Source organism: Engystomops pustulosus, chromosome 3, assembly GCF_040894005.1.
Source record: "Engystomops pustulosus chromosome 3, aEngPut4.maternal, whole genome shotgun sequence".
NCBI classification, from domain to species: Eukaryota; Metazoa; Chordata; class Amphibia; order Anura; family Leptodactylidae; genus Engystomops; species Engystomops pustulosus.
Window position 1 is genome coordinate 104,288,579 of NC_092413.1, and position 12,412 is coordinate 104,300,990.

Here is a 12,412-nt window from a genome sequence, read left to right on the forward strand (position 1 = left end):
TCTTGTAGCGAAAAACTTGGCTTATACTCGAATATATATGGTATATACATGGAAAAATTTAAAAGTTATAGGGTTGAGTGTTTGTGTACTGCTCCTCTGCACACCACTGTAGATTAATATTTTCCATGTAAATATCTTCTATAGGGGGCAATATTATAGTAGTTATATTCTTGTACATAGGAGGCTATATTCTTGTACATAGGGGTAGTATTATAGTAGTTATATACTTGTACAAAGGGGGCAGTATTATAGTAATTATATTCCTGTACATAGGGGGCAGTATTATAGTAGTTATATTACTGTACATAGGGGGCAGTATTATAGTAGTTATATTCCTGTACATAGGGGGCAGTATTATAGTAGTTATATTCCTGTACATAGGGGGCAGTATTATAGTAGTTATATTCTTGTACATAGGGGGCAGTATTATAGTAGTTATATTCTTGTACATAGGGGGCAGTATTATAGTAGTTATATTCTTGTACATAGGGGGCAGTATTATAGTAGTTATATTCTTGCATAGAGGGGGCAGTATTATAGTAGTTATATTCTTGTACATAGGGGGCAGTATTATAGTAGTTATATTCTTGTACATAGGGGCAGTATTATAGTAGTTATATTCTTGTACATAGGGGGCAGTATTATAGTAGTTATATTCTAGTACATAGGGGGCAGTATTATAGTAGTTATATTCCTGTACATAGGGGCAGTATTATAGTAGTTATATTCTTGCATAGAGGGGGCGGTATTATAGTAGTTATATTCTTGTACAGAGGGGGCAGTATTATAGTAGTTATATTCTTCTACATAAGGACATACGACAGCACAGGTAACCAAGGATGCTTACCCACAAACTCTATAGCATTTCTCTCTTGTAGCGCAGGCAGTGGTTTCATCACTGCATCCGCCAGCAAGCCGATGCCATGCGCAATCGTGGGTATCCTAGGGCACATGCATGATCTTAAAAGCTAAGCATCCTTGGAAACCCACGATTGATTGTAGGAGAATATAGCGCTGAAGCTGCTGCCTGCACTACAATAAAGAAAAGCTGTAAGATTTACCCAGCTTATTAGCAAAACATTGTTTGAATTAAGTCAATCCACTAACAATGTGTCTTATAACATTTTGCAAATTCCACCCACATCACATGACCCCGCCTACTTCATTTGACTCCACCCACAACATAGGGCCACTCTTAGAATTTTTTCCAGGGCCTCTTTAATTTCCCAGTCCGCCCCTGGCCACACGTGTGTGGTCACCATACTGCCACCAGGCGCCATAGTCTCCCCACACGGCCAGTCATCAGTTATTGTGATCAAACACCTGCTCCATGTGCCCCTGCTCAGTGTGCCCGAGCAGCCCTGGTTATGGCTCACAATCACTGATAGGTCAGCTGGCACTTACAAGCAGACAGCAGTAGATGGCGCCAGTGTCTCCACACTGGACATAATGGCAGCCGCACGCAAGATTCCAGCCCACCACTTGTGTCCCTGCCCACCGCTTGTGTCCCCGCCCCTCTTGTCAGGACCCAGTCTCTCTCCTCCCCTTGGCTGCCATAGCACCCTAGCACCCTGCGTTACCATGGCAGTGCGGACGCTCCTCATGGCCGGCAGCTCCCTTCTCCCGGTTCCCCCGTGCTCCCCATAAAACTCGCCCGTGTGGCTTTATCTGCCTTATCCATCGTCACATCAGGGGACCAGGAGCTCCTTCAGGTACCGGGACTCCGGGAAGGAGGGGGCGCTCAGCATTACACAAAGTGTTGTGTGTTATATTACCGGATATCTCATCTGATGGGACATATTACTCAACCCTATGGATCTGCTGAGGGTTTATCACTTTTGACGTAATTTTTTATGCTTCTTTTAGTTGAGAGAGAACCAGATAAATAGATATACAAATAGTACACATCATTACACAATGTAACACAGGATTCACATAGCAGAGAGCAGAGGGCTGGAGGAGAATGACATTATTATTATTATCACAGATCTATACAATGTTTTATCTACTTGATGTGTAGCTTTATACATCATGTAATAAGTATCATATTTTGTCAGGTGTGGGCACTCTTTATCATGTACTGCTGTAAGGCTTGGCACATGTGGCAGCTGTTTTTGGCTGTGCCCATCACAGGCACCTGACCGTACACCCCAGTCCATGATCCTGTTATATGTATAGTGAGATAGATATATAAATAGATACATGTGTCCCAATACTTGATTGTAGCCCTCCATCCCTGCTTCCGCACACCCTCTTATTTTGCGGCTCATTCATTGGATGCGGATGCAGAGTGATCCAGTGTTATCCCCACACACAGGGGTGGGAGGGGGGCTAGCTGCGCTTGCCTCAGTCACTGTGCACAACCCTCAGGCTGCACATCAGCACATCGCTCTTCCCTAATTCATACACCATTGTGGCTTTATTGTCTCTGGAGTATCATCAGTTTCTCACCCTCCCTAACTATTTTATAGGGAGGAGGTAAAAAGGGATTTGAAGACGTGAAGATGGCGACAGGGATGAGCTGGCATCAGCAACAACATTACTATGGTGGAGGGGCTTCTACCAGTACTGCCAAGTTTGTTCCCTCATCTCCCAGTGTGATGGCACATCAGGCTGGACTGAGTATGGAATATACTGCAGAGCTGCACCTTAAGATGAGCAAGAAGATAGCACAGCTGACTAAGGTAAGCAGCCGTGGTTAAAGGGGTTAATAATGCTATAATGCATAGTAGTATTAGCCTTTCTGCTTTTTTATCATTAATAAATTATGTGCGGAGCTCTTACTGATGTGAATGTACAGTGTCCATGTGGATATCTTTTTTCAATGTGGTTCTGGTAATTGTATTCAGATTTTGGAGAACTTGAATTTGTCCTGGTCCTAGCTTGCTGTAATACCTAGCACTATGTGAAAATCTGTAAATCTGCATTTATTATAGTAGTTATTATAGTATTCTTGCTAGAGTATATTTGTTCCTGGAAGTCAGGGTCAGTATTCATGGTGAGTTATGACACCACACTGGCAGGAATCCCACCTATTGCTTCATATGGGCCAATTACTACATGGCAAGTATCCATTGAACATTTGACAGATATATTCAGCCAATATATACCAGGTGGAATATGGTTGTTTTTTTTTATGGAAAAACTTAGTCAACTGTGGTTTTCATTACTGGTAAAGCAAGATGTATAGTAAAGTAGTCAAATATGGCAAAAGGGCATTCACTTTAGTTAGTGCAGACAAACTAATGGAAAGATGACATCATTTTGGTTGTATGTTAAATATGTACTATGGGGCAATTTAGCTTACACCGGTGCACAATGAAATCTGCTCCCCTCTGGGTGCCTCCTTGATGTATATCAGGTTTGGCTGCACTCCGTCTATTTCTATGCCAGGTCCTTGTAAAAGTTTGCCTGCTGCAACAAGTGGCCAGGTGTGGGGCAGGAAGGCCCCGTGGCGGCCCACTCCCCCCAGCTGTGCCTCCCTTTACACCCCTCCACACTTCCTTGACATGGAGATGGAGTAAAGGGGAAAATAATAGCAATTGCCGGCAGTCCCGATAAATCCCCCTCCCCTATTGGTCCATTTTTGACTAATAAAAACAACCCAGTCCATATATCCACATCACAGGTGAAGAGAGCTTCTGCTGGGCCCAGAATGTTGAGTAATCTGCATAAATTGGCTCCAGCTCTGGCATAGATGCATTGGCAGCCATTACTGTCAGTGGCTGCCACTGCTGCGGAAATACCCAGTAATATCACTTGTTTACTATAGGGCACATTACACTATAGACATGTGTGAATTTGTTTTCTAAATACATTCTTATAAATGAACTTGTTTTATAAAGTTTTTTAATGTTCTCATTCAGTGCAGAGATTTCATATCCCGGATTCTCTTTTTTTTCAAGTTCTTGAACAGCAGTGCTCTATTTTTTAAGGCATATCTTTTCTGGAAGTCTTGATGAAATAAACCTGATCAGACTTTATATGACATTTTCCATAGCAGTTAAAGCCCAGAGGTGCCTCCAGTGACTTGTGTGGATATTGTCTTTTACACCTGGCTTCCTCCCTGGAATGCTGAATACACAGGAGACCAGTTACTGCTTGTCTTTATCAGGGAAAATGGAGACATGGAGATGGTCCCTTTGTGTGTGGATGAAGAAGAACATAAACATGCTTCCTCTATTTTATTTTCATTTGCTTTATAGGCTTCGATACAAAACATTCCAATAGATTGTACTTCTATGCTCAGCCATATACCAAATATTTATAGAAAACCTGGGGAGACAAGCAGCTGGGAAGCCTGGGATAAGGGTGCATGTATGTATAAATGCACATTAGCCAGAAGGGAAATCTTAGCTGTCTTGCCATCCGGGCTCAGTGGTACGTCAGGCTCAGCTGAAGGGTTTCTTACACAAATGCACAAATTATGCTGGCAGAGGAAAAGCAGCACAGATTCTAGAAATGTTAATGAATGTTAAAATGAAAAGGCTGCTGCTATTTGGTTAATATGATGTGGTGAAATAACGGTCTGTTTCAGTAGTACTGTATATTAGAAGAGTGCACTGTTTAACATTCTGACATCATGCTGTCAGACACTATGACCCAGATACATCAAGGGTACTAAGCATTAACACTTATTAACTCCTACCGCTGTGAATAAGCAGGAGTGAGGGCAAACACACATATATTTAGGACTACATGCCTCTGGAATCAAGTGGAACTTTGGCAGATAACCCAAAAACCATTGGTGTCCTGATCTATCATCACTTCAGTGTTGGAAGAGAAGGCACAGGCAGCACTTCATTTTACCAGCCTTATGTATGGTGGATTCATTGTGCCATAGGCTGCCATAGACCTGGGGTTTTCATATAGAATGGTATATGGGTACAGAGAGTCTGTACAGCCCTGATGCACTTTTTAATAAACTACTCCAGACAAATTTGATGCTAAATAATGAGATACCAAGAATGATCGAAAATTACATCTCAAGTGATACATACATAATGATATAATAACTTACAAAATGTAAACAATTGTTGCCAAATTACATAAAACCATCCCTATACTTTGACCAAATAATAAGAGTAACAATCTTTTGAACTTTTGACTTTCTGTCTCCATATCTCAACATAGACTACAGCTCATTTTCACCTTTAGGACACAGCCCAATTTCTTCAATTTGACTGTGTCACAATATGAAGTAATTACTTTGGAACAGTTCATCTTACCGAGTTTATTTCCAGGCTGTTGTTTCATGATATGTTGTACTTCACATTAATACTATATTTTAGTTTAAATGTTTAAAATGAAAATTTGGTAAAAATGTTGAAAAATTTCTAAATGTTATGTTCATCATACAGTTAGTCTTACCCCCCAAATTGGTTACTAACTAACATTAACCATATGTCTGCTTTATACTGAAATAATTTTTTTATATGTTAATTTATTTTATTAGGACGTTAGGAAGCATACAGTTCGAACAGCGATTCTCCAGATTTTTAAAATTTAGATTCATCTTCATAAGGGATTTCCTAGTTCTATGTATTAGAAACTCCCCACAAATTTCCCCATTACGAGAACAGTAAACCCCCACCCCTTTTAAATTATCCTATTATGGTATTAATGTTAATAATAATTCTTTATTTATATAGCACCTTGGCTGAGCCTCTAAGATAGTAGGGCGGTAAAAACCTCCAAAGAGTGGATCCATTTAAAAAAAACCCTCTAGGATTGCAATAACCCTATATTTGGAGGCGGTTGTTTAATCTTTATTAGTTTTTTTTGGGGGGGGGGGTTTGCAAAAAAATCTATTCTGTAATTGATTTTTATGTTTATGTCATGCAGGGATAAGTTTGGCTTTTTGATCACTTTTTATGGTGTTTTTTGTTTGGATGGATGCGCAAAAATCATAATTTTTGCTGTGTTTTTTTATTTATTTTTTTAAGGTGTTTACCTTAATGATTTTATTTTATTGTACTGGTTGTGACGGACATGGTGACAGCCAATATGTGCTGTTGTGTGGTGATTTTCACATTTTATTGTGTTTGAGAGTTTAACGCTATATGGAACATTTAGGGGACTTTTATTTTGTATTAAAAAATTTTTTTAATTAACTTTTTTTTTTTAACTTTTTTTTGTCTCCCTCTGGGACTTCATGTGATCACTTGTTCCAATTAATACACTGCCATACTTGTCATGTGAGGCAGCCCTGGGGGCTGGGAGGAGAGGACGGTGACACCAGTAGGTGCTGCATTAATGTTTGACTGCGGTGCCTAAACGGTTAAGCAGCCAGGATCGCGACTAACGAGACATTTACAACTGGCCTTGTGCACAGATCGCACAGGCTCTGCTCCTGAGCCTGTGCGATCCACGTGACGTTGGGGAACGTCATAGTGGCCGAAGCTCAAGCTCACCATGACGTTTTCCAACATTATGGTGGCTTAAGGAGTTAATATTCTTGTCATGTGACTTCATTGGTTCTGTTTTGACGCTGGTGGTCGAACAGTCTCTTTCTTCACGTATACTACATATTAAAACCTGTTCTCACATTTCCTAATAGCTTAGTGATTTATTAGGTTGATTCCCAAACAAAAATTCACTGATTTGACTCGAGCAACCACCATGAAGAAGTTATAATCAAGCTTTCCATGACAGTTGGAAAAATATGAAATAACCTCCATCAATCTATTCCAAAGCCAAACAAGGCAGTGCAGTTGGCTCATATGCTTTGCAATAGCTAGTGACAGAAATCCATGCAAGCCTCAACCTAAATATCATTAAAGGAAGTATACAGTAATAGTAGAAGATAAGAAATGACATAGATGTCAATATATTGGGGCAGATTTACTTACCCGGTCCATTTGCGATCCAGTGGCACGTTCTCTGTGGAGGATTCGGGTCTTCCGGCGATTCACTAAGGTAGTGCGCCTGATGCCCACTAGGTGTCGCTGCTGCGCTGAAGTCCGTTGGAGTTCACTGGAGTTCACCAAGCTATCGTTGGTGCTTTTTATTTATTTTTTTAAAAATACGCCGGTTATTCCGAATCCGTCAGGTTTTCTTATGGCCACGACCCCCGATTTCCGTCCCGTGCACGCCGGCACCAATCATGTGCGCCAAAAACCCGGGGCAATTCAGGGAAAATTTGCGCAAAACGGTAATATTCCGGTAACCCGACGTAAAAACGTGAATCGTACCCTAAGTAAATGAGCCCCATTGAGTTCTTATGGGTGCAAATTATACTGGGAAAATCAAGAGAAAAAGGGGCTAAGATCAAATTGAGAGAACTGTCAAGTTCAGTGCAGGAAGCCTTATGATATGGGGTGGTTTCACAGCTAGAGAAATTGGATAATCCACCAGGATCACTGGCGGTTTCACCTGAGTTATATGTGAGTATCCTACTTGATGAGTTATTTTGTACTTTTGAGTACCATGTATATGAATAGACAACATTGTGTTGCACCAAGACAACAACCTTATGTTGAATCAAGTTTATTGAACTATGAAAGTCACAAAAGACAACAACCTTAAGCGTACATTGAGTTTGTCAAAGAAATGCTTCAGTAACAATGAGGTAGATCTGCTGGGCTTGCCACCAGAGTCCCAAGACCTCAACTCAATCAAGCACTTGTAGGTAGAGTTGTTGGTCAACTCAGGTGACCAGTATGTACCCACATGGGGAATATATAGAAGAGATCTGGGGTCTTATTTCTGTAGAGACATGCTTAAATATGATATAGGCTGTGTTGAAAGCCAAATATGGAGTTACAAAATGATCAATATTAAGACCTAGTTTTTTAGTGGCAAAACAGTAACAATGCAGTTACAGGCGGTCCCCTACTTAAGGACACCCGACTTACAGACAACCCATAGTTACAGACGGACCCCTCTGCCCACTGTGACCTCTGGTGAAGCTCTCTGGATGCTTTAAAATAGTCCCAGTTTGCAATAATCAGATTAAAATTGTCTGCAATGAAGCTTTATTGATAATTCTTGGTCCTATTACAGCAAAAAAATTTGAAACTCCAATTGTCACTGGGGCAAAAAAAAAAATTGTCGGGAACTACAATGATAAAATATACAGTTTCGACTTACATACAAATTCAACTTAAGAACAAACCTACAGTCCCTATCTTGTATGTAACCCGGGGACTGCCTGTACATGGCAACAATCTCTATAACTAAGCATATGCTAAATTTTTGCAAGTCTAATTTATGTATGAGAAGATGATTATCTATAAAATGATGGTAGTCTTGTATTCAAAGCAGTAAAGTGAATGTTGCGTTACGAAAGTTAAAAGCTCAAAACATTTTTCCCTTTTGTTGATTAGTGTATATTTTATTTAAGATTCATATTTAATAAATGAACCATATGTAAATGCATGAACATTGTAGAGTTTGAAGAGGCTGAATAGGATGGTGCTACCATGTGGTTTCACTAAGGATGTAACCGCTACTTTGCTCAGGCTTTTAGTAATTTAATCATGGGCCCTGGGATGTCACCCAAAAATACATATTGTAATACACTCACCATGAGTCTGGATGCTGTTACAAAGAAGCATCTAAAATAATACTTAGGCCTTGTTTCATGTGTGGCAAAAGATATTGTACGATTCACAGGCTAAGGTTAGGTTCACTTATGTGTCTCAAAGGAAAACAACCATTTGATTTGATGCATTTTGAAGCAAAAATAGCTTGAGAATGCTGTAGCTACACTGATGCAGACTCATATCTTGATTAATCCCTGAGTTTACTAGTTTTGCTGAAAAAATAATTAGGACTTTCAGAACTGGGTGAGGTTGGCTGCTGTACATAAATACATTACACATGGAGCTTAGTGAAGACATGACTAATCAACCTGAGCTGGATCACTCATACGCAGCAGCTGGGGGATGGTGCAGCAATTGATTATTCTGCCTTCAGGCACAATGCAGTGATCACATCATCCTGTATAGCAGTGAATCACCAAAAAAGTGCTGAACCAGCCATAGAAGCAACAGAGCTTCATTATCATAATGTTATATCTGTTTTATCAGCAAAACCACCCAGCTCAGGGATTAAACAAGATATGATCCTGCATCAGTGTAGCTACAGCAGTCTCAAGGTATGTTTGCTTCATTTTCTTCAGGTTTCTTTTAATAGTGGTCATCTACTACTACTGCACAAAGGATGTAGCTGCTACTTGGCTCAGGTGCCCAAAGGCTAATGCTATGTTCAGTCATGGGTCTTAGGTACTCGTATACTGATTCTGTTGACAGTCATGAACAAAAGAGTCCTGCAGGAGTCCTGCATTTTCTATCTGGTAAAATATAGTCTTTAGTATAATCTGTTATGTTCACTCTTCTGTTTCATTTTTATTATTATCAAAAGACACATTTCCAAGAGCTTATACAAGTTGAATTTTGTTCCTTTCAATAATTATAAGGACATGTTTTGTGCACACAGTGAATATTCTAGAATTCTGCATGGTTTCAGCTTTGAAGCTTGTGTATTTAATGCATGCTCAAGATCAGTGCACTTGAAAGGTATTCTGTCAATGTTTACCCAGTAGTGGCAGGAAATATGATTCAGAATGTCTAATTTTTTTCTTTTTAATCACTAGCATTCTTTCACAGTCAGCCTGCAAAGACTCCATATTCTGCATGCTAATCTATGTCTGGGAATTGAAAGTTCAGCAGTGTTATTGAATTGATTCATAAGTGTTTCAGCACAAAGATATTTTCAGAAAATTTTCTAAATCACAATTTTCCAATCCAGCTATTGAAGTCGTTTATGGGGATAAAATATTACCTATAAATAGTTTTTTTTGTTTAAATATACTAATGATCTACCATAGGTTATATTATCACTATTATATCTTTAGGTAGACCAACATATCAGTGTGGGGATCAGTGCGATTTGTTTTTTATGGGTAACATAAACTACATTGAAATGTGTATTGTGGTAAAAGTATAAAATATGGTCATGACTTATTGAGTGAAGCCTCCTCCATTCCCTTAAATTACATTTACATTCACAGTCAAAAACGGCAATAAACTCATCCTTTGTAGTACCAACCCATATTTGCAAATCTGAATGAATCTTTATCAGTCAAGTGTAGACACCAGGGGAATTCACACTTATCACAAGCACATATCCTGGGCCAGAAATTAAAGGAACAAGCCTGGTAGTGGTTTAGTTCCCTCCAAGAGTTAAACAATGAAAAATCATATCTAATAAATAACTCAGATTACTTCATAATATGGTATTTGAAGGGGGAGCAGTCCAGATTGTTGTGGAACAACACTGGCCATTTAAATCTCGGCCTAAAACTGGCCTGCTGGAGCCAACGCTAGATCGTGGAAAGGTGAGAGCCGTGGCGGGGGTCCGGGGGCACAGAGATGAGCATCAGTACACCTGCAACCCGGGTTGTGGAGTGCATGACAGTAGTCAATTCGGTTCAGAGACTATAGGACACACTTTATTGAAATGAGCTGTGTTAGTCTCTGTAAAGGAACTCTACCACTGAATTTCACCTCTAGAAAGCTCCACCACTGTTTTGTAGAGGTAAACATGAATGTTGCAGGCATACTTTTACACCAGGCTCCTTCCATTTTAATATAGTACAAACTTTTATCTTATGTAAATGAGGCAAAATAGCTTTGGGAGGCGTTACTAGTGCCTCCTCCAGCTCTGGCTTTACACCTTTTACAGCACATCTGCCATATCTTTTGCCTCCTCTGGCACTGACTCTTGTAGATGATCTTACCCAGTACTTGGAACTTCTTGCATGTGCACTATACGCCCTCCATTGCACAGGTGCTTGGTGATGTTATCTACCAGGGGCATCACAGAAAGACACTGGGGCAGATTTACTTACCCGGTCCATTCGCGATCCAGCGGCGCGGTCTCTGTGGTGGATTCGGGTCCGGCCGGGATTTATTAAGGTAGTTCCTCCGACGTCCACCAGGTGGCGCTGCTGCGATGAAGAGCATCGGAACGCCCTGGAATACACCGAGCTGGGCTGAGTGAAGGTAAGTGCAATTTTCGCGACACTTTTTTTTTTTTTTTAAATGCGGCGGTTTTTCCGAATCCGTTGGGGTTTTTGTTCGGCCACGGCCCCCAATTTCCATCGCGTGCATGCCGATGCGCCACAATCCGATCGCGTGCGCCAAAATCCCGGGGCAATTCAGGGAAAATCGGCGCAAATCGGAAATATTCGGGTAACACGTCGGGAAAACGCGAATCGGGCCCTTAGTAAATGACCCCCACTGTCTTCTGTCTCAATTACATGAAGATAAAATGAGGTTTTATAACTGAAGGAGCCTGCTGATTACCATTGTAAAGGTAAGCGCAATATTCATGTGAAATTCGGTGTAGATTTTCTTTAATTTCCTCCATTTCATGCTCAGGTAGAAATACTATTATCATTTCTCTTCACATTTCAGCTTTACAATGAATTGACAGTATACGTGGGATAAAGACAAGCAGTCATATGGTTAATTGAATGTAGCAGTGAGCACAGAGGCAGATCTCAGGGAGCAGATGATCTGATTGAGTTTGACACTGTTTGCTCTTCTATAATTACAAGGATATTGTTTCCTTGCTGCTGATAAGCGTATGATTGTCCAACGTTTCAATTAAATGCCTGTTTCAGACCAACGTGCAGTAGTTTGGAGATAATGATTCAGTCATTTTGTGTGAGTATTCCCATTATATGTATCTCCATATATCTCCATGTATCTCCACATTTTGATAACTTCCAAACAGACTGGAATGCCCACCTGTCCCTATGTCCCATCGCTGTTTGGGTGCTGAGTCTTATGGCTTTAGAGGTGTCAGTGCTGTTTTTGCCTGTCAGTTGACTAAGGAGCTGTTAGTCCCTCTTTAACCCCTTTACAACCTAGGACAAAAATGTACATGAAGGTCAGCAGGTAATTCCCACCCCTGAAAGTAGATTTTTGTCATCAAATGCTGTCACCATTGACAAATGTCAACATTGACAGCAGTGCGGCAACCCGGCGGCATGTGATAGACAGGCTCTTTCAGTAACAGCTGGGGTCACGATAGACGTGATCGCAGCTATTTAACCCTTTAGGCCCTGCAGTCAAACATGACCGTGGCGTCTATAGTGCTTCTCTGTATGACACCGCCACGATCGGGTCCCCTGCATTGGTTTTCCTATGGTAGGCAAAAGTTTCACTTTAAAAGCTAATGTATAAATAAAGTTAGCAAAGAAAGTATTTTTCCCTGCTGCATGCCACTGTCATATTTTTTTGCCTAATTCTTGATTAATGTAATTATCCTTATTTTGATGACAGAGAACACACATTTAATAAATGATAATTATTGCTGGGAAAAAAAATGCTTGCAATTCAAAGTCTTTTGTTCCTAAAAGATATAATAATCTGTTTAGTTTTTCTGAATTTCATCTGAC

At 40.3% G+C, this 12,412-nt stretch overlaps 1 protein-coding gene across 6 annotated transcripts in view; it reads left to right on the plus strand.

Annotated features, from left to right (window-relative positions):
* Positions 1-1,380: 1,380 nt before the first annotated feature.
* Positions 1,381-12,412, plus strand: part of FAM184A (family with sequence similarity 184 member A) — a 124,894-nt gene continuing 113,862 nt past the window's right edge. For 2 of the 6 annotated variants that reach the window (XM_072141687.1, XM_072141685.1), the window contains exons 1-2: positions 1,382-1,712; positions 2,472-2,684. In XM_072141687.1, the coding sequence (XP_071997788.1) occupies positions 2,505-2,684 (180 nt within the window). In that variant the 5' untranslated portion in view covers positions 1,382-1,712; positions 2,472-2,504. Of the gene's footprint in view, positions 1,713-2,331; positions 2,685-12,412 lie in introns of those variants that run through there. The other 4 variants (XM_072141682.1, XM_072141684.1, XM_072141686.1 and 1 more) reach the window with 4 other exon arrangements.